The sequence below is a fragment of the Bufo gargarizans genome, chromosome 9, assembly GCF_014858855.1.
Source record: "Bufo gargarizans isolate SCDJY-AF-19 chromosome 9, ASM1485885v1, whole genome shotgun sequence".
NCBI classification, from domain to species: Eukaryota; Metazoa; Chordata; class Amphibia; order Anura; family Bufonidae; genus Bufo; species Bufo gargarizans.
This window is the reverse complement of record NC_058088.1, coordinates 31,043,968-31,067,119: the sequence shown is the minus strand read 5'-3', so window position 1 is coordinate 31,067,119 and position 23,152 is coordinate 31,043,968. Positions and strand designations below refer to the sequence as shown.

The window sequence follows — 23,152 nt, the reverse complement described above, 5'->3', positions numbered from 1 at the left end:
TTTGCTCGCTATTTATTTTACTCAGTATTTATTTATTTTACTCAGCATTCGTTTGTTTATTTATTTATGTTTACAAAGTGCCCGGCTGGGGGTGGTACTGTTATAAAGATGTCTAGAAGGGCACAGACCCTTCATTGGACGCATCAGTGGTCCGATCTTTACCAGGTGGACATTGATGATCTATATCTAATCAATTTGGTCAAGTACAAAAATCTATTCTTTCTTTCTTTTCTCTCTATCTTTCTTTTCTCTATCTTTTCTCTCTATCTTTCCAATCTATCTATCTATCTATCTATCTATCCCCGATCTGTGTCACAATGCCCCGGTCTGCAGTACTGAAATGCTGGACTTTGCCATTTGTCCCATATTTCTCTCTGTAGCAGACTACAGGTTGGTGTCATTGACCTCTCCACAGGGAGTAAAAGTGACCTCCATAGATAATCCTGGGAAGGCTGTCATTATGTATAACTCTGTCCTTTCAAGTAGGAACTATCAGAACTAATGAAATCCCACGTACTCCTCTATCTCACCCCTGCTGCTTCCAGCGTGGCCAATCTGATCCTACTCACCAGGCTGTGTGATGATGTTCCCTCATACCCCATGTGATCACTGCATCCAATCTCTGGCTTCAGCCATTATGGCTGTATACCCCTGAGGCCAGCAGTGTCCGCAGTATATGGGCACATCATCGCTGCAGCCAAGAAGATAATGTCATGGTCGGAAGGATCAGTGTGGCAAAATATGAAATAGGTGGGTTTATTTTATTATTTTCTGAGAATTCCTGCCTGGGGGACTGGGGCGTTCCCTTTAACGTGTACCTACGCTTTTGTTTTGCAGCTGGGGTGGTGCGACACTCCTGCATGCTGGAAGGTGCAATTCTGTGTAATACTCTGCAGAATACTCTCCAGTTGTGTCTCAGCTCCTATGGGAACTCTGCTGCCCAGCATGCAGGAGCGTGGCACCATGCCAGATGGTCAGATTGCCCAAGAAGAAAAGTTGCGTCCGGGTCTTCCTACTTAAAAGGTTGAATGCATTTTATTTCATCTCTCTGTTCATTTCCAAAGTCTATTCCTGGGATTAACTGCAGCCTTTGGCAGTAGTCGTGGATGCATTAGACCAGGCATGCTCAAACCTCGGCCCTCCAGCTGTTGTAAAACTACAACTCCTACAATGCCCTGCTGTAGGCTGATAGCTGTAGGCTGTTCAGGCATGCTGGGAGTTGTAGTTTTGCGACAGCTGGAGGGCCGCAGGTTAAGCATGGCTGCATTAGATCAACTGACGAGGCGTGTGGATGGCATCGACTGTGCCACCAACAACTAGAGATTTCCATTTGACAGATGGCCCCTTATTCCCCCAGTAGCTGACCCCTATAGATTTGTTTTCTTAATTTTATTTATTTATTTTATTGTTTTTATTTGATGTATTTTCCAGATGACATCACACAGAATTAATATTGCTATCTCTTGTGTTTTCAGGTGGAGATTAGATATTCACTTCTGAAATGGCGACACGAATACGACCTGTAAGTAAACTGACTAGCACTGGATTTAATATATGGATATAACCTGTTTCAGTCTCTATAAAAGGGGTTATCCGGGAATTTGATATTGATGACCTATCCTCAGTATCAGATCATCGGGGGTCCGACTCCTGGCACCCCTGACAATCTGCGGTTCAAAGAGGCTGTGGCCCTCACTAAGCGCTTAGGGCTCTTTCTAGGCCATGTGACATCACGTTCCTCAGTGACATGGCCTAGGCTCAGCTCAGTCCTATTCAAGTGAAAGGAGCCGAGCTGCAGTACCAAGCACTGCCACTATCCAATGTACGGCACTGTGCTTGATATACAGGGATCCCTCAAGATACAATGGCCTCGGGATACAATATTTTCAACATACAATGATCTTTTCTGATCCATCGTAAGTTGAAACCAGACTCAACATACAATGTCTCAGACTCGGATCCAACCAATCAAGGCCACTTCTCTGGTAAAATAGCTGGATTAGTTGCTAGTTAGCAGCTGTTCCTGACTGTTATATGTAAGGACTTGTTTTATTTTTCTTAGGCTACTTTCACACTAGCGTTCAATCGGATCCGTTCTGAACGGATCCGATCATAATAATGCAGACGGAGGCTCCGTTCAGAACGGATCCGTCTGCATTATTTTTAGCATATAACAGCTAAGTGTGAAAATAGCCTCGTACGGATCCGTCCAGACTTTCAATGTAAAGTCAATGGGGGACGGATCCGCCTGAAGATTGAGCCATATTGTGGCATCTTCAAACGGATCCGTCCCCATTGACTTACATTGTAAGTCTGGGCGGATCCGCACGCCTCCGCACGGCCAGGCGGACACCCGAACGCTGCAAGCAGCGTTCAGCTGTCCGCCTGTCCGTGCGGAGGCGAGCGGAGCGGAGGCTGAACGCCGCCAGACTGATGCAGTCTGAGCGGATCCGCTCCATTCAGACTGCATCAGGGCTGGACGGCTGCGTTCGGGTCCACTCGTGAGCCCCTTCAAACGGAGCTCACAAGCGGACCGACGAACGCTAGTGTGAAAGTAGCCTTAGTTATCTGCTTATTGTTCTTAAATTTCATTTTACCTTATCTTGGATGAGATTTTGGGGCTTTGGAACCAATTACTCAACATACAATGGTCATCCTGGAACCAATTAATATTGTATCTTGATGGACTACTGTACTGTGAAGAGACCGGAGCTCCAGTGAGCGCAGCAGCCTCTTCAAACAACTGATTGGCAGGGGTGCCGGGGCTCCAACCCCCACTGATCCGAGGATAGGCCATCAATATAAAATTCCTGGATAACCCCTATTAAGACGTAATTCCGTGTGATTAAATGCATGGTTTGAATATGCTGTAATTATTTTCTGGCTACACACATCCTATTTCTCAACGTGATGCAGTTACATTAGTAAATCAGGTTCCTGCATAGTCATCTCGCCTGGCCCTGTCAATCACGGAGAGGGAAGGGCGGGCAGAGGAAGAAGGAGGAGCAAGGGTGCACCGAGTGGCTTTGACTGCCCATGGAGCACTTAACTGCTCATTTGCATATAGATTAAAATCACTTTTTCTCCAGAATGAAGCAATGGATCGCTAAGTGAATTGCATCATTGCATTCAGCTGAACTAGTCCTACAAGGTGTTGTCCTTGGTCTAACAGTGGATTTCCTGGTGACAGACTCCCTTTAATAGTCCATATACCGCATCCATTAAAATGACCCATAGAATGGATGCCACTGAGTGACCACCATCCCTTAAAAAAAATTCATACTGCGCAGAAAACCCACCAGGTGGTGCCAAACACAGGTCAAAAGAACTTTATTTTTTATTTTGTTGTTGGCATCTGCTGGATAATGGGTTCCTAGGAGGTGTTCATTGTAGTGCTAGATCCTTATGTCAGTTAATGGTTTGGGTTTACTAATAGGTGACTGCACTCCCATGCTTTATTTTTAACCAGATAAGGTTTCTATCAAATTCCCCCGGAATCGTAACACCCAACTGGACAAATTGCACATACTGGGGAGATTCTGCACATACAAGGAACCAGTCAATAGGTTTTTCATTGCTAAACTGCCACCAGTAGGTGTTACCTGAGCTCTTTTGCTTTCTAAGGCTGGTTTCACACGAGCGAGTTCCACGCATTGGAGTATGCGGCAGCTTCCGTCCTGACCTCCCAGCACTGACGGGGTCGCTTAGCATTATATTGATTTATGATGCTATGTAACCCTTACAGTTTTGGAATGTATTGTATAGCAGTGACCTAATGCGATCAGCGTTATCCAATACATTCCAGACCTCTAAGGGTTACATAGCTTCATAAATCAATATAATGCTATGTAACCCCAGTCAGTGCTGGGAGTTCAGGACAGGAGCTGCCGCATACTCACCCTGAGAGTCCAATGCATGGAACTCACTCGGTCTGAAAGGGGTCTTTGTAATATTAGGAGCAGGAGTTTGTCATCTATGCTGATTGATGGCTGCAGGCACTGTACAAATTGCGTCTACGTATTGTTTTCATACGATTACAAAGAATAAACTTCCTTCAGACATTGTAAACAGATACAGATATATTATAGCGGTACCCTAAAGCCCAGCTCCCAAAGCGCCCGAACCCCCTCCCCCACACTTCAGCATTGACCGACCATTTGAGAATTAACCAATATTGCTCGATCATCGATTCCAGAGCCTTTCAAATTTATGAGGACAAGCCCGTTTCAAGAAAACCATTTTCTCATACATCAGCATCGTGTTTACTTTATTTTGGAACTCCTCTTACAACCCCGGGGGACATGCTGGCATCCGATGTAATGCTATAAGTTTCCTGGCTACATAGGAGAGCAGTAGGAAGGCTATTATATCTGTCTCATCCTCTCCAATAGATATCGTATATCCCACGATACATACTTTAGGCTCCCGAGGGACTCGTATTAAGAAGGCTCTTTGAATTAGTTCTATTACACCTGTCCAGGAACTATCCAGTCTTGGGCACTGCCACAGCATGTGTAATAAATCTGCTGTTTCCATCTGACATCTTGGACATTTTGCATCTGCTCTGATACCTATACGGTGTAAAAACACTGGGGTTTTGTAAACCCTATGTATGATAAATAATTGCGATAATTTCCCACTTTCACTCAGTGACTATTTTTGTCTTCCCATTGTTCTTTGGGTATCTCGCCTACATCTTTCTCCCACCCTCTCATTCCGGATAATGGATGGGACTCCAGGAATTTATCTAAGAGCATTTGATAAATGGTGGATATTAGTCCCTTTTTATCTCCTCTCCTGACCATTCACTGTAAGGTGGCATCTCTATGGATCACAACTCCACTATTTTTAACCATAGCGTTAAAAGCATTAGTCTTATTTGCAAGTATTGACGGAAGCTGTCTCTTGGTAGACTATAGATCTTCTGTAGGTTAGTAAATGTTCTAAGCGCCCCCTTGTCGCCCAATCTGGTCACTCCTTTGTTTTGCCAAGTATGGAAGCCCTTCAAAGGGAGAAATTCAGGAAGCATGTGGTTATTCCATAAGGGAGTGAACTCTGTGACTCCGATAGCTCCTCTCAATTGTTTAGACTTTTCCCATACTTTCCTCATCAATCGCACAAGTGGGTTACGTTCATCCACTAGCGGTATTCCAGACCCCTCTAGCACCCACAGGAGCTCCCCCCCACTCATTTTATGGCATAATATTTGGCCAGTCATGTCCGTTGTGACCGAATCTATCCAACCCCTGAAGTGTTGACATTGTGCCGACAAGTAATATATCCAGGGATTGGGCAGTGCCAGACCACCCTCTGATTTTGCCCGCTGTAAAGTTTCCAGTTTAATTCTAGGGTGACCTCTCCTCCTTACCAATTCCCTGAAAATGGAGTTGATTTTCTGGAATCTATCTCGTGATAACCAGACCGCGGCGTCATGTAGAACGTATAGTAGTTGAGGCATCGTGATCATTTTTAAAAGGTTAACCTTCCCCACCACTGACAGGAACAGTTTGCACCACACTCTGGTCTTGTGTCTAAACTTGGCAAGCATTGGTGTTAAGGTCAGCTCCTCAAAATCCTCCAGACGAGGCGAGATGTTAATCCCCAAATATTTGATAGTTTTAACACAGGAAATATTGTTCTCTATGGCAGTAGCTGAGGAGATTTGACCTTCCAGGAACATAAGCGCCGACTCATGCCAGACAGCTCACCAAACCGACCAATCAGCGCGTGCTCCTAATATAACAGCTTATGGTGGTGAAAAACCTACTGACAGGTTCCCTTTAAAGGGAAAGTGTTACCATTTTTATTTATTTATTTATTTTCAAATTAAAACCAGAAAGCAAAGAATCTCCTTTTTTTCTAATCTGTTTTTATTTTATGATTACAATTTTTTTTTTTAAATCTCTTTCCTGAACAGGATTATGGGGACGGCCATCTTCCCTGAGCTGTTCTTCACAGCATTTAAATAATTTCTTTACGGCACAATGGACAGGAGGGGACCTCATTGATTTGGGAGGGTTTTCTAGGCATGCTCTGTGACCTGTGCAGAGGTCATTGTACAAGGAAATAATAGAGAAGCTTTGACAGTCACTTATTGTGAATGGTGGATCCTTATCTGTACACAGAGGTGATATCTGCCATTCTAAACCTGCTTGTAATGATGAGGAAATAACTGCAGTAAAGTGCTCTGTACAGACCTAGTAATAGGCTTAGTAGCCAGTGTGAAAACTGCAGGAATTTATGGTTTTTGTTTAGATATAGATATTGACACAATAAAAAATAAAAATCTTTAAAAATGTGATTCAAATAATAGGTCATTTTTTGATGACATATTCCTTTAACCACTTCAGCCCCGCTAGCTGAAACCCCCTTCATGACCAGAGCACTTTTTACACTTCGGCACTACACTACTTTCACCGTTTATCGCTCGGTCATGCAACTTACCACCCAAATGAATTTTACCTCCTTTTCTTCTCACTAATAGAGCTTTCATTTGGTGGTATTTTATTGCTGCTGACATTTTTTGTTATTAATCAAAATGTAACGATTTTTTTGCAAAAAAATGACATTTTTCACTTTCAGCTGTAAAATTTTGCAAAAAAAACGACATCCATGTATAAATTTTTCGCCAAATTTATTGTTCTACATGTCTTTGATAAAAAAAAAATGTTTGGGCAAAAAAAAAATGGTTTGGGTAAAAGTTATAGCATTTACACACTATGGTCCAAAAATGTGAATTTCCGCTTTTTGAAGCAGCTCTGACTTTCTGAGCACCTGTCATGATTCCTGAGGTTCTACAATGCCCAGATAGTAGAAAAACCCCACAAATGACCCCATTTCGGAAAGTAGACACCCTAAGGTATTCGCTGATAGGCATAGTGAGTTCATAGAACTTTTTATTTTTTGTCACAAGTTAGCGGAAAATGATGATGATTTTTTCTTTTTTTTTTTTTCTTACAAAGTCTCATATTCCACTAACTTGCGACAAAAAATAAAAAATTCTAGGAACTCGCCGTGCCCCTCACAGAATACCTTGGGGTGTCTTCTTTCCAAAATGGGGTCACTTGTGGCGTAGTTATACTGCCCTGGCAATTTAGGGGCCCAAATGTGTGAGAAGAACTTTGCAATCAAAATGTGTAAAAAATGACCGGTGAAATCCGAAAGGTGCACTTTGGAATATGTGCCCCTTTGCCCACCTTGGCAGCAAAAAAGTGTCACACATCTGGTATCGCCGTACTCAGGAGAAGTTGGGGAATGTGTTTTGGGGTGTCATTTTACATATACCCATGCTGGGTGAGAGAAATATCTTGGCAAAAGACAACTTTGCCCATTTTTTTATACAAAGTTGGCATTTGACCAAGATATTTTTCTCACCCAGCATGGGTATATGTAAAATGACACCCCAAAACACATTCCCCAACTTCTCCTGAGTACGGCGATACCAGATGTGTGACACTTTTTTGCAGCCAAGGTGGGCAAAGGGGCGCATATTCCAAAGTGCACCTTTCGGATTTCGCAGGCTATTTTTTACAGATTTTGATTGCAAGGTACTTCTCACACATTTGGGCCCCTAAATTGCCAGGGCAGTATAACTACGCCACAAGTGACCCCATTTTGGAAAGAAGACACCCCAAGGTATTCCGTGAGGGGCACGGCGAGTTCCTAGAATTTTTTATTTTTTGTCGCAAGTTAGTGGAATATGAGACTTTGTAAGGAAAAAAGAAAAAAAAAGAAAAATCATAATTTTCCTCTAACTTGTGACAAAAAATAAAAAATTCTAGGAACTCGCCATGCCCCTCACGGAATACCTTGGGGTGTCTTCTTTCCAAAATGGGGTCACTTGTGGCGTAGTTATACTGCCCTAGCAATTTAGGGGTCCAAATGTGTGAGAAGTACTTTGCAATCAAAATCTGTAAAAAATGGCCTGTGAAATCCGAAAGGTGCACTTTGGAATATGTGCCCCTTTGCCCACCTTGGCTGCAAAAAAGTGTCACACATGTGGTATCGCCGTACTCAGGAGAAGTTGGGGAATGTGTTTTGGGGTGTCATTTTACATATACCCATGCTGGGTGAGAGAAATATCTTGGCAAAAGACAACTTTTCCCATTTTTTTATACAAAGTTGGCATTTGACCAAGATATTTTTCTCACCCAGCATGGGTATATGTAAAATGACACCCCAAAACACATTGCCCAACTTCTCCTGAGTACGGCGATACCAGATGTGTGACACTTTTTTGCAGCCTAGATGCGCAAAGGTGCCCAAATTCCTTTTAGGAGGGCATTTTTAGACATTTGGATCCCAGACTTCTTCTCACGCTTTAGGGCCCCTAAAAAGCCAGGGCAGTATAAATACCCCACTTTGGAAAGAAGACACCCCAAGGTATTCAATGAGGGGCCTGGCGAGTTCATAGAAATATTTTTTTTTTTGCATAAGTTAGCGGAAATTGATTTTTTTATTTTTTTTTCTCACAAAGTCTCCCTTTCCGCTAACTTAGGACAAAAATTTCAATCTTTAATGGACTCAATATGCCCCTCACGGAATACCTTGGGGTGTCTTCTTTCTGAAATGGGGTCACATGTGGGGTATTTATACTGCCCTGGCTTTTTAGGGGCCCTAAAGCGTGAGAAGAAGTCTGGAATATAAATGTCTAAAAATGTTTACGCATTTGGATTCCGTGAGGGGTATGGTGAGTTCATGTGAGATTTTATTTTTTGACACAAGTTAGTGGAATATGAGACTTTGTAAGAAAAAACAAAAACAAAAACAAACAAAAAATTTCCGATAACTTGGGCCAAAAAAATGTCTGAATGGAGCCTTACAGGGGAGGGGGGTGATCAATGACAGGGGGGTGATCAATGACAGGGGGGTGATCACCCATATAGACTCCCTGATCACCCCCCTGGTAAGGCTCCATTCAGACGTCCGTATGATTTTTTACGGATCCATGGATCGGATCCGCAAAACACATGCGGACGTCTGAATGGAGCCTTACAGGGGGGTGATCAATGACAGGGGGTGATCAGGGAGTGTATATGGGTGATCACCCCTCTGTCATTGATCACCCCCCTGTAAGGCTCCATTCAGACGTCCGCATGATTTTTACGGATCCATGGATACCAAAACACATGCGGATGTCTGAATGGAGCCTTACAGGGGGGTGATCAATGACAGGGGGTAATCAATGACAGGGGGTGATCAATGACAGGGGGTTATCAGGGAATCTATATGGGTGATCACCCGCCTGTCATTGATCACCCCCCTGTAAGGCTCCATTCAGACGTCCGCATGTGTTTTGCGGATCCGATCCATGTATCCGTGGATCCGTAAAAATCATACGGACGTCTGAACGGAGCCTGACAGGGGGGTGATCAATGACAGGGGGGTGATCAGGGAGTTTATATGGGGTGATCATGGGTGATCAGGGGTTCATAAAGGGTTAATAAGTGACGGGGAGGGTGTAGTGTAGTGTAGTGTTTGGTGCGACTTTACTGACCTACCTGTGTCCTCTGGTGGTCGATCCTAACAAAAGGGACCACCAGAGGACCAGGTAGGAGGTATATTAGACGCTGTTATCAAAACAGCGTCTAATATACCTGTTAGGGGTTAAAAAATTTGGTTCTCCAGCCTGCCAGCGAGCGATCGCCGCTGGCATGCTGGAGATCCACTCGCTTACCTTCCTTTCCTGTGAGCGCGCGCGCCTGTGTGCGCGCGTTCACAGGAAATCTCGGCTCTCGCGGGAGGACGCGTATATGCGTCCACCCAGAAGAGCAGGGCCGCCGGCAGGACGCAATCCTGCGTACGGCGGTCCTGGAGTGGTTAAAGGGAACCTGTCACCAGGATTTTGGCTATAGAGCTGGGGACATGGGCTGCTAGATGGCCGCTAGCACATCCGCAATACCTAGTCCCCATAGCTCTGTGTGCTTTTATTGTGTTAAAAAACTGTTTTGATCCATATGCAAATGAACCTGATATGTGTCCTGTATCTGGAGATGAGTCCAGAGCTGGAGCGCCAAAATCTCGCGATGCGCAGTTCGTTCCCTGTGCTGATGCCAGCACAGGGAATGAACATGATGCCGACACTGCGCATGCGCTAGCTCGCGCATCGCAAGATTTTGGCGCTCCAGCTCTGTGACGTCAGCTAGCAAGGAGGAGATTCGGAGGACGCGGGGCGGTGCTGGGCTCCTTTCCGCTGGACTCATCTCCAGATACAGGACACATATGAGGTTCATTTGCATATGGATCAAAACGGTTTTTAACACAATAAAAGCACAGAGAGCTATGGGGACTGGGTATTGCAGATGTGCTAGCGGCCATCTAGCAGCCCATGTCCCCAGCTCTATGGCCAAAATCCTGGTGACAGGTTCCCTTTAACTGGTTCATCTCTTCTTCTGCCAAAATCCATCTCCGTAGATGCAGCTGTAATTTGCAGACCAGTCACTTCTCCTTAAGACCATGAGTGAGGTGGCAGGGGAATCTGTAAGTCATTGCTCAAATATCGATCAGCTGGCATGGAGCCCAAGTACAACTAATTGTCTTTTTGGGGGTGAATCTCAAATATTTAGCTCTGCTGCTATTTAATAACCACTAGTGCAAGCCCCCTTAGACAGGACGCCCCACGCTCTCCATGGATTTCCTTTGGCCTGTAAAGGCTAGGTTTAGACGGTGTGTTTTTCATTTGTAAAAACCCACTGGTGAATTTGCTGCAGAAACCCGCAGCTGACTCGCGGATTTGGACTTAGATGTGCAGCAGATCCGCACGGGTATTGGGCCCCATTTAGTGAGGCTAATCCACATGTGGCACCCACAGTAGTTTCCAAGCTGTGGACCATTGTTGACGTAGATTTCAGATCCACTCCAAAAAAAATCTGCGCCCATACAGGCCACACTGTTGATTCCCATTGAAAGCCATGGGGTTGTAAATTTCTCAGTGTGGATGTGCCCTAAGACCCAGCAGCTCCTGCAGCAACCAGAATATGGACTGCAGCAGTGATCACTGAATACACAGCGATGGTCGATGACTCCAGCATTCAGGAAGGCTGAGATGGTAGCAGACAGCTGACTCTCCTCTCCAGCCTTTGCAGAGACGGTTTAGGCAGTCCACACGTGGTTAATAAAGTCCTCTTCTGTGTTCTAGGCCAGCAAGAAGTGCACTGTGGTCGGTGGATCTGGATTCCTTGGACAGCACATGGTGGAGCGCCTGTTGGATAAAGGATACTCCGTCAATGTGTTTGACATCCGTCAGGGCTTTGAGAATGATCGGGTGCAGTTTTTCATTGGTGATCTATGTAGTAAACCGGTAAGAAGACATGAAAGTCTCAGCAGTGACATAGCATATGGGGTATATGCAAGCGGTGCATATAACGCGCGGATTGTCCACGTGAATTTTCGTGCAGAAAATCTGCTAAATAGATGAGATTGTTTAGGCATTTTCCACATGGAAATTGACCTGTGGTGTGGATTGTGAAGTCCACATCATGTCAATTGTTTGTGTAAATTTTAAAGGCTTTGAACACCTTCAGGAATTTTTTTTTTTTAATTATTGCCTTCTGCTCGTTTTGGGCTAAAAATCATTTTTGCAATTTTACCGGTCAGTTGAGGGCTCATGGGTAGCTCTTATCTTTGATCTCCTGACCTCATAAATACTCATTTAAGCCATATTTTTCATATTTATCCGTTTTATAACAATTTAGTTATAATAAGTGTTTATGAGGTCAGGAGATCAGAGATGAGAGCTGTATGTGAGCCGTCATCTGACAGGACTCTGAGTAAACAGAAAGCGACAGTCTGCAAATACACTGAAATGTAACCCCCATATCAATAAAACTTTGGCCATTTTTTTATAAAGACAAATTGCAAAAATTAGTTTAGCCCAAAGTGACTAATGTGAAAAAAAAAAAAAAAGTTAAAAAAAATTGCCCTGAAGGTTTCCATAGCTTTTAAGTGCAGATTTCACCTTTTGCATTGCAAAGGGTGAGATGTGGGGTAAATCCAAGACCTTTTGGTGCAGTGCCGATGCTTGTGGTCTATAAGCGGGCTGCACAGTTTTAGTTTTTATGTACATAAAAGTTACGTTGATGACATTTATGTAGTGGGAGTTTTTACCTCCTATGTTATTCTCGCAGGATTTGCTGCCGGCTCTCCAAGGTGTGAGCGTCGTCTTCCATTGCGCATCACCAGCCCCTTCTAGCAACAACAAGGAGCTGTTCTATAAAGTCAACTACACCGGAACGAGGACCGTCATCCAAGCCTGCAAAGAAGCCGGCGTCCAGGTGACTGTAGAACTCTTAATATTTAGTGTCACTGCCCTGAGCATCCCTGTAAAAGGGCATCTGGACGAGAGGTTGAGATGAGCTTCTGAAAAGGAGACGTGGGCAGCAATTTGGAATAAATCTCTCCTCCAATCAGAGGGGCCCTTGTTATAGTGTTGCTTTCTACTTACAGTGACACTTTAAAATATCACCTTGTAGGGCGACCCCCACTGATTCCATGGGTGTTTTTTTTATTTTTTTATATATATATAATAGCTCCCCCCCTTTCGCCCCCCCTCCCCAATGATTTGGCGCGTTGTATTATAATGAGCAGTAAACTCACAATGGGGAGGAGACACAGTCTTCTGCTGTGGGCGTCTCCTTCTCCCTGGCTGTGAGCGCGATCCACACACAGCCAGGGAGGAGGAATCTCACGAGAACTTGAGCTACTTCTCCCTAGCTGTGTGCAGTCAGGGGAGGGGGGGGTCTTTTGCAAAAAAAAAACAAAAAAAACACCCATGGCATCAGTGGGGGCCGCCCTACAAGGTAATACCATAATTAGCCTATGTCAAAACTGATGAAAGGTCCTCTTTAAAGGGGTTCTCCGGGAATTAAGAAAATGAAAATACTTAAATATTAATTTATTATAAATATATTCCCAAATATCTTTCATTAGTTATAATGGCTCGTTTTGTCTGGGGAGCAATCATCAGGGGAAATAAAATCAGGGGACATTTTATTTCTCCTAATGGTTGCTCTCCAGACGAAAAGCCAGTTAGAAAAGCCATTCTAACTAATGAAAGGTTTTTGGGAATATATTTATAACAAGGCTACTTTCACACTGGCGTTTTGGCTTTCCGTTTGTGAGATCCAGTTCAGGGCTCTCACAAGCGGTCCAAAACGGATCAGTTTTGCCCTAATGCATTCTGAATGGAAAAGGATCCGCTCAGAAAACGCGTTATGGTGTCCATCTGACGAAAAGGAGCCACACAGATCCGTTCTGACACACAATGTAAGTCAATGGGAACGGATCCATTTTCTATGACACAATCCGGCACAATAGAAAACGGATCCGTCCTCCATTGACTTTCAGTGGTGTTCAAGACGGATCCGTCTTGGCTATGTTAGAGATAATATAAACGGATCCGTTCTGAACGGATGCATGTGGTTGTATTGATCCGTCTGTGTTGATCCATGATGGATCCGCACTAAACATTGAGTGTAAAAGTAGCCTAAAGTGATATTTAAGTATTTTCAATAATAATATTTTATTAATTCCCGGAGAACCCCCTTAAAGGGCAGCTACCGACTAATGGAATAGAGCATAAATCTTTGATAAACTGATGAAATTGAGTGTTCTTCTAAGCACTGGAAAGAAGAATATAAAGGGAAACTGCCTCGCCCCTTGTGTTTCGGCTATCAGGAAATTGCTGCCATTACTGCTCACGTAAGTGGCAGATGAACTGCTGCTGCTGGTGGCTTTTTGGTGCAGAATCTGTAACCGGGGCCTGAGGATGCTTTCACTTTTTCTGATGTGTCTGCCCCAAAGATCTGTCTAAAAAGTGACGCATCTAGGTCTTCTACACCTAGGGGAAACTGCTTAGCGGAAATGGATGGAGCCATAGATGCACCGCTTAGTGCCAACATTGTGCCACAGTCCTGCCATCAAATTCTGACTCAATATAAGCCAATCAGTAGCTGGTACAGAGTCGGAGTTAGGGTCCGTTCACACGTCCGTAGTTCTGGGTCTGCATGTGTTCCGCAATTCTGCACAACGGGCGGATCCGTTCATTTCAACGGGGATGCAAAAGATGCACCGTGTGCTGTCCGCATCTGTTGCTTCGTTCCGCAACCCTGCTAAAAAGGTAGAGCGTGTCCTATTCTTGTATCACAGACAAGAATAGGCATTTCTATCATAGGGCCGGCCATGTGCGCTCCGCAAAATGCGGAACGCACGCAGCCGGTATCCGTGTTTTGCGAATCCACAACACACTTACGGACATGTGAATGGACCCTTAAGGGTCTGTCCCTGCATTAGATTTATCCTCCAGCCTGACCCCTGCGATGGATCTGGTGCAGGTCTGGGTCTAACTTCACGCCATCCACAGGATTAGTAAATCTGGGCCAGATGCCAAAAAGCGCTTATTCTTAAATCTCTGCATAACCTCTCAGTACAGGAGACCCTGAGCTAAAGTGCTGTGCCAGGCTTTATGGAGCGGGCAGGGGCAGTGATGTGCTTCTGCCGACACTGGCGCCTGTAATAAGCGCAACAGTCTTCCTGCAGGACATTGCGAACATACATTTTAGGGATTTAAGGAAAGTTTACTTAACCTTTAGGGCTCATTCAGACGGCCGCATGCTGTCCGCAAAAAATGTGGATCCGTGTTTTTTTTTTGCGGACATGCTGCAAAAAAAACTGATTGCATTCCGTTTTTTTGCTAATCCATAGATTTCAATAGGGCCATGTCCTGATTTTCACTGACAAGTAATAGGACGTGTTGCATTTTTTTGCTAAGCCGTGCAATGGAAGAAAAGGGCCCCATTGAAGTGAATGGGACAGCATCTAATCTGCTAAAAAACGGATCCACATTTTTGCGGACAGCATACGGCCGTCTGAATGAGCCCTTAATAAATCTCATCCACTCTCTGCAGTCACTTTCCACAAGAAAATCTACATCATATCACTTTGTTGCAAATGTCACCCTTTTTGTAAGGGCTCATGCACACGACCGTTGGATTTTTTGCGGTCCGCAAATTGGTGATCCGCAAAACATGGATAGAGGCCCTGTGCGTTCTGTGTTTTGCTGAACGTCCAGCCCATCCTAGAACAGTCCTATCCTTGTCCGTGCAGCACGGAAAAAATCTGCAGCATGTCAATTATGTTTGCGTTTTTAGCTGCGGATGTCGCCCTTTTCAATGGAAGGCTGAGATCTGCGGCAAAACGGCATCAAATCCACACCGAAAACCGCTGTTAGAAATTGCGGATTTTGTTGCGGCTATGCTGCAGAAACGCACATTAATCCACACGGACATATGTGCGGATCTTGTGTGCATTCACCCGTACTTCCTGTGCAGGTGGCCTTCGGCTGTCCTTTGATGAGCTGAACATGGAAGAGTTGTCACCCCTTAGGGTACTTTCACACTTGCGGCAGAGGATTCCGGCAGGCAGTTCCGGCAATCCAGACGCAAACGGATGGCATTTATCAGACTGATCCAGATGCGGATCCGTCTGACAAATGCATTAAAATACCGGATCCGTCTCTCCGGTGTCATCCAGAAAAACGGATGCCGTATTTTATTTTTTTGCACTTTTAAAGGTCTGCGCACTAATCCGTTTTGCCGGAACACTTAATGCTGGCACTAATACATTTCAATGGAAATTAATGCCGGATCGGCAAGTGTTCAGGATTTTTGGCCGGAGAAAACTGCAGCATGCTGTGGTATTTTCTCCGGCCAAAAAAACGTAAGAGGGACTGAACGGATTTCTCTCCATTCAGAATGCATTAGGATAAAACTGATCCGTTCTTTTCCGGTATTGAGCCCCTAGGATGGAACTCAATACCGGAAAAGAAAAACGCTAGTGTGAAAGTACCCGTAGCTGGTCATAAATCCCTGCCACTTTTAGGGTCCATTCCCACGTCCATAAGTGTTTTGCAGATCTGCAAAACATGGACACCGGCAATGTGTGTTCCGCATTTTGCGGACCGCACATCGCCGCCACTTAATTGCGGACAAGAATAGGACATGTTCTATTTTTTTTACGGGAACGGAATTGTTGACCCAGAAGTACGGATCCGCAATTCCAGATCCGGGGCAGCACATAGTGCGGCCCCATAGAAATGAATGGGTCCGCAATTCCGTTCTGCAAAATGCAGAACAGAATTGCGGACGTGTGAATGGAGCCTAAGTCCCATACTTCTCTAGGCATGAGGTGCTGTGTAGACGTCCTCTCTGTCCTGTCAGCATCTCCTATTTCCATTGCCGTAAAAACTACAGGCAATAAACAAGCTCTTCGATGTGATGAGACAAGTTTCACTGCTTACATAACATTTGCCATCATGGCCGCTGTACATACCTGAACACTGGAGTCACCTGGCATTCAATTTGTGATCTGTAATATTAATACTATATATAAGCCAGTGGTTGTGTAATCCTAACTACCGGCCATGTCACAGCCTGTAAGGTAAAGTCTTCCCATCCCTGATTATACTATATTCTAGCCCACCACTGACCTTGCTTTACCCTGAATGATGAAACTTATAATAGATCTTTGTTACTCTGCATTAGTATTTATGAATGCCTCTTGACGACTTTGAGTTGCAAAAGATTGTGGATTCATGAGACAGAAGGAAAGGTAATTGCTTATAAAGCAACCCCCTAATATAGTGTTGTTACTACTATTCCCATAATATCTTCCATCTGCTGGGAAGCAAGAATAGCCCCATGCTGGTCTCACGGGTATTTACCCTGTACTCTGGCTCCTGAAGAACTTCCCCAGTAGAGTGCTGATCAGTCATGGCCAGTTCGCATTGTTCGCCCGCGAGCTGCCATCTTTTTTCACAAGTCCGGCGAGGCACAGGTAAGCCCTTACCTGTGCGCGAGTCGGTCTGAAAACAAGTGCGGTCAGCGGGAGCAGGCAGTTCCGAGAACAGCCACCGGGGGCCTTCATCGGGCTGTTCTCGGAACTGCCTGCTCACGGTGACCGCATTTTTCTTTTCAGACCGGCTCGCGCACAGGTAAGAGCTTACCTGTGCCTCGCCGGACTTGTGAAAAAAGATGGCAGCCCGTATATGTTCGCGGGCGAACAATGCGACCTGGCCATCACTGGTGCTAATGCCTGAGCTTCAGGAAATACATAATATCAGACATGGACGGACACGTGCATACACATATGTGAGTGTATTCGATGCAGTCCACTGGTTTGAAAAATCAGAAATTACCTCTCTTGCATGGTGGCCAGTCCATGCTAGGTCAGCGCTGGAGTCCTGTGTCCCTTGCTGGAGGCCACAGGCAGCAAAGCCTCTTCCTGTCTCTTGTGCGCAGGTGCTTCTCAACTTTTAAAGGGCCAGTGCACAATTGCTCCAGTCTCTGCCAGCCAATGGCTGGACACCTGCAGGTACTTAAAGGGAACCTGTCACCGGGATTTTTTGTATAAAAAACGATGTGATACATATGCAAATTACCCTGAGATGAGTCCTGTACGCGACACTAGTCAGGGACAGGACTCATCTCAGGGTAATTTGCATATGTATCAAATCGTTCCCGTTTTTTTTTACACAATAAAAGCACACAGAGCTTTGGGGACTGGGTTTTGCAGATGTGCTAGAGGCCATTTAGCAACCCGTGTCCTCAGCTCTATACACAAAATCCCGGTGACTGCTTCCCTTTAAGGAGCCTTTCCCAAGAGAGGGGTGCCTGAGCTTTAGGTTCCTAATGTGCTAGTTCACTAGTGAAAGTGTGCCTCTGTCAGCCCGTGTACAATTCCTACACCTGTTTATCGATTCTGATCTGCTGCCTGACCTGCCCTTTGCCTCCCTGCCGGATTTCTCCATTGCTGCCTGTCCCGACCTTGCACTTGTCTTATGGATTTGTACAGACTCCGCCTGCCCTGACCTTTGCCTGTCTCCTGACCACGCGTATTTCCTGATCCCTTCAGTGCATGTTTTTCCAGGGCTAGAAAAACATGGCTGCTTTCTTCTGAAAACAGCACTGCACCTGTCCATGGGTTGTGTCTGGTATTACAAATCAGCTCCATCAAAATGAATGGGGCTCAGCTGTCATACTACCATAACATTAAAACTGGATGAATAATATTGATCATCTTATGACACTGATACCTGGCAAGGGATGGGATATAAGTCTGTTCTTGTAACTGATGTGTTGGGCATCTGAGAAATTCTGACAGTCTAAATTGTGATGGTTGGGCTATTGGGTCAGGGCATCTCCAAAAATGGAGTGTGGGGTGTACTCGGTATACAGTGATCAGTACTTAAAGGGGTTATCCAAGACTATAAAATGCCCCCCCCCCCCCCCATATGCCAGGCCTCTCACAATGAATCTACTTACCTGGCTCCCAGCGCCGCTCCTGGTCCCCGAAACGCAGCTTCTCCCCGTGCGTGGATGAAAACATCCTGTGTCGGGGGGGGAGAAGCCAATGGCAGGCGGTGGTGGGGACGAGCCTCCCTAGTGTCACACGCTATGATAGGGAGGCTCGTCCCCGCCTGCCATTGGCTGTTCATCTCCAACACCAGATGGGGGGGCATTTTATAGTCTTGGATAACCCCTTTAACAAAAATGGTACAAGGAAGGGCAATCGGTGAACTGGCGATGGGGGTCATTGGTGGCCAAGTCTTTTTTAAGTCTAATCCCACAGAAGATCTACTGTAGCACAAATTGCGGAAACAATTACTGGTAATAAAAAGGTGTCGGCACACACAGGACATAGCAGCTTAAACAAGTACAGAATATTAGGCAGGTTTTAATGTTATGGCTAAAGGGTGTTTATGTCCAGCCTGATCATTTCTAATAATCCATCATAAAGCCGGTCAGTGCTCTAGATCTCTGATCACATCCAAAGCGGATCCCCTTAGAGATCTGATAGCAAGGAGTGGTCTATTTAAAGGGGTATTCCCAGCTCATAGTGATGGCACATTGCTGGGGTTTGGCATCACTTTATGATTGGTGAAGGCCTGAGCTTTGGGGCTCCTGATAGGGGGGCACAGTGCTGATTCAGCACTTCATGGTCTTATCCCCATGTGAGCTGGGGGAGCTGAGAGCGCCATTGTGCAGTGAAGGGGCCACCACGCTGAATCAGGGCTTTGTCTCCTTTGTTTTCAGGATTGGTGGAGGTACCACAGGTCAGACCCCACTCGATCACAGACTGATAGCATATACTACTGCGTCATGTAAAGCACCCTGCTGTGACTAACAGATGTACATGGCAACTTGCAAAATTTGTGGTTCTGCGCAACACCTGTGATTTCCAGAAGCCCCGTCACTGTACTAGGCAGGTTCACAGGACACGACAAGTCCCCCAGAGCAAAAGACGCTCTGAACTCTGGCCAGAACAGCAGGGCATGTAGAAGTGAGGTTTCTAAACCCCTTAAAGGGGTTGTCTCACTTCCGCAAGTGGCATTTATCATGTAGAGCAAGTTAATACAAGGCACTTACTAATGTATTGTGATTATCCATATTGCCTCCTTTGCTGGCTGGATTTATTTTTCCATCACATTATACACTGCTCATTTCCATGGTTACGACCACCCTGCAATCCAGCAGCGGTGGTCGTGCTTGCCCATAATAGGAAAAAGTGCTGGCCTCTCTGGTGGCCAGGACTGTTGGCGTTCACATAGGCTGGTGTTTTTTCCTCGTAGTGTGCAAGCACGACCAAAACTGCTGGATTGCAGGGTGGTCGTAACCATGGAAACGAGCAGTGTATAATGTGATGGAAAAATGAATCCATCCAGCAAAGGAGGCAATATGGACAATCAGAATACATTAGTAACTGCCTTGTAGTAACTTTCTCTACATGATAAATACTATTTGCTGAAGTGAAACAACCCCTTTAAAGCAGTTATCTTATGAATAAAAAAATTAATCTGCAGTGATTTTAACTATATCAATGCAAAAGCCGCTGCTCTCCAGTTTACCATTTTTAGCTTCTTTACTCACCCGTCTGCAGCTCATCTCCTCACTTTTTGTGGGTGGGCAGCAGCTCATCCTGCGTAACCATCAGCCAGCATCTACATCTCCCAGGATGCATTGCAGTCCTCCATGGATTCCACTACTAAATAGCCCTATGCTGTGCACTGGTCCCCTGCCCCTCGCCCCCAATTTCCTTGTCCACCTTCTAAACAGATATCGCTGTACATTTCTATGAATTTAGAACTAGCGACAATTAAATAAAAGATGTCTGAGCCCCTTCACTTTGGGTTCACTTCACCATGCTGGCACTGGACGCAGGGAAGAAGGTGAGCATGTTAGTCCACCACTGAATGCAGGGCCTGGAGGACCAGCATTTCAGTCACAGGAGAAACAGCAGGGGGCGCTACCAGAGAGGCAAATGTATATACGTTAAAAAGCTGCTATTTTTCTTTGCATGTATATTGCAATAATACTTAATTTCAGATGCAATGAAATGAAATATTTGTTGCATAGTAATACTTTTCATGGGATTACCCCTTTAAAGGGCTTCTGTCACCCCACAAAAGTCATATTTTTTTTTGGGGATAGTTACATTACTTATAGCGCGATATAGGAGAATATAATCTTGTCACTTACTTTCATGCGGCCGTTTCTTTAGAAAACAAAGTTTTATAATATGTAAATCCGGTCTCTACCAGCAAGTAGGGCGTCTACTTGCTGGTAGCCGCAGCAGAAAACCGCCCCCTCGCCGTGTTGATTGACAGGGCCAGCCGTGATCTCCTCCTCCGGCCAGCCCTGTCAGTATTTCAAAAATCGCGCGCCTCTGTTCATTCGGCGCAGGCGCTCTGAGGGAGTTCTGAGGGGACGAGCCTCCTCATCTCAGAGCGCCTGCGCCGAATGAACAGAGGCGCGCGATTTTTGAAATACTGACAGGGCCGGCCGGAGGAGGAGATCACGGCTGGCCCTGTCAATCAACACGGCGAGGGGGCGGTTTTCTGCTGCGGCTACCAGCAAGTAGACGCCCTACTTGCTGGTAGAGACCGGATTTACATATTATAAAACTTTGTTTTCTAAAGAAACGGCCGCATGAAAGTAAGTGACAACATTATATTCTCCTATATCGCGCTATAAGTAATGTAACTATCCCCAAAAAAAAAAAAGACTTTTGTGGGGTGACAGAAGCCCTTTAAGGAGGTAGGGCCAAGATTGATGTAAAAAACCCGAAGATCAGACACCATATAGTACATGAAAAGCTCTTTTTAACAAAGCTAGAACCAGCCCTGTACCTCACATGGATCTAGAGATCTCCACATCCACTGCTCCAATTGCTCTGCTAGATTATGTTCAGCCTGGCAGCTAATGGGGCGTGTCCTTCCTGCTGCGTCTAAGGGGGCGTGTTCTTCCTGCTGCATCTAAGGGGGCGTGTTCTTCCTGCTGCATCTAAGGGGGCATGTCCTTCCTGCTGCAGCTAAGTGGGGAGGCATGTCCTTCCTGCTGCAGCTAAGGGGGGAGGCATGTCCTTCCTGCTGCAGCTAAGGGGGGAGGCATGTCCTTCCTGCTGCAGCTAAGGGGGGAGGCATGTCCTTCCTGCTGCAGCTAAGGGGGGAGGCATGTCCTTCCTGCTGCAGCTAAGGGGGGAGGCATGTCCTTCCTGCTGCAGCTAAGGGGGGAGGCATGTCCTTCCTGCTGCAGCTAAGGGGGGAGGCATGTCCTTCCTGCTGCAGCTAAGGGGGAGGCATGTCCTTCCTGCTGCAGCTAAGGGGGGAGGCATGTCCTTCCTGCTGCAGCTAAGGGGGGAGGCATGTCCTTCCTGCTGCAGCTAAGGGGGGAGGCATGTCCTTCCTGCTGCAGCTAAGGGGGGAGGCATGTCCTTCCTGCTGCAGCTAAGGGGGGAGGCATGTCCTTCCTGCTGCAGCTAAGGGGGGAGGCATGTCCTTCCTGCTGCAGGTCTCTCCCTGTAACTGCCACAGCTTCTAACAGAACATATATACAAGATTTAAACTGACCATGTTCAACCAGCTCAGTCAGACAGACAAAAAAAATAAGGAAAGGAACAAACAGCAGGTGGCGCTGTACAGATACATTTTATTGAATAGCTCACTGGCTATGCAAACATTTTTATGACATGCAATTACAAAAAGTATTCAGATCCAGGTGATGGTTTGAAAAATGTAGAATATGTTTAGTGACGCCACCCCTTTAAGGATCCCAGCCAGCCCTGTGTGTGCACAATTTTAGGATTCTGGCTTACGGCCCCCACCTCCACCTGTCCCTGGTGCGGATTTCTACAGGAAGTCAGCGCTTTACCTGAATGGTAACAACTATGGTCCAAAGAATGTAGTAATGTAGCAGAGCTGAGTTTGTGGTAGGATTATTTGTGTGGATAATACAATGTGTTTCCGGATCAGCGCGAGCCGAGCTTTCACACAGGAGTTTTTCCTACTTGTCTGAATAGCTGCCACCTCAGGGTGGAGGCGGCTGGGAGTTCCCATCTGAAGTGACATGTCGAGGTGTGGGGGATGATTAAGAGCAGAAGGCAGGGCAGTGTGTTGCAAGCCACTACTAAATGGAGATTATCTGCTTACTTTGACACTGCAGAACACAGTCAAGAAAAGACATCCGGATGATTAATGTGCTCCAGATCTGTTTTCTGTTTCAGTGTGTCAGTTTCTGGGACAGTGCTGTCATGTTCATGTCGCTGCATGTTGAACCACGGCTGTGAGTCTCTTTAGAGTGTCTTACCACACAAGCCAGTGGGGATCCTAAGCTTCTATAGTAAGGAATTAAATTGCTTGATATGATAGGAAAGGAGGACAGGAGCTTCTTTTTGTGTCATCGCCCCTCTGACCAGTGAGAGAAGTTCTGTGCCACCCGTTTAGGAGGAGTTTTTTTCTTAAAGCCCTCATCAACTGAAATGTTTACTGGCTTCCGAATGGCAGCAACGTGTAGTATATTTAGGAGGATATGTGAAGATATCTGCATAATGCCTCATGCACATGTGGCCCATGTTGCATCCACGTTGTTGGCGGACCCATTGACTTCAATGAGTTCATGGTCTGTATTTTGCAGCCAAGTATAGGACACGTTCTATCTTTTTGCGGAATGGACATCTGGACGTCCATATGTCCGTTCCACAAAAAGATAGAATATCTTCACAAAATGTGTACTACGGGCCCACGGAAGTCAATGGGTCTGCAACAACAAAAAAAACAGTGCGGACGGCACACGAACCGCATCCGTACTTTGCGGACCGCAAA

General features: G+C 45.6%; 1 protein-coding gene across 1 annotated transcript in view; it reads left to right on the top strand.

Annotated features, from left to right (window-relative positions):
* The window catches only part of NSDHL (NAD(P) dependent steroid dehydrogenase-like), a 34,707-nt gene that overhangs the window by 1,823 nt on the left and 9,732 nt on the right, over positions 1 to 23,152 (top strand). Inside the window, exons 2-4 of the mRNA XM_044306236.1 lie at positions 1,476 to 1,522; positions 11,138 to 11,299; positions 12,126 to 12,272. Coding sequence (XP_044162171.1) covers positions 1,502 to 1,522; positions 11,138 to 11,299; positions 12,126 to 12,272 — 330 coding nt within the window. The 5' untranslated portion in view covers positions 1,476 to 1,501. The remainder of the gene's footprint in view (positions 1 to 1,475; positions 1,523 to 11,137; positions 11,300 to 12,125; positions 12,273 to 23,152) is intronic.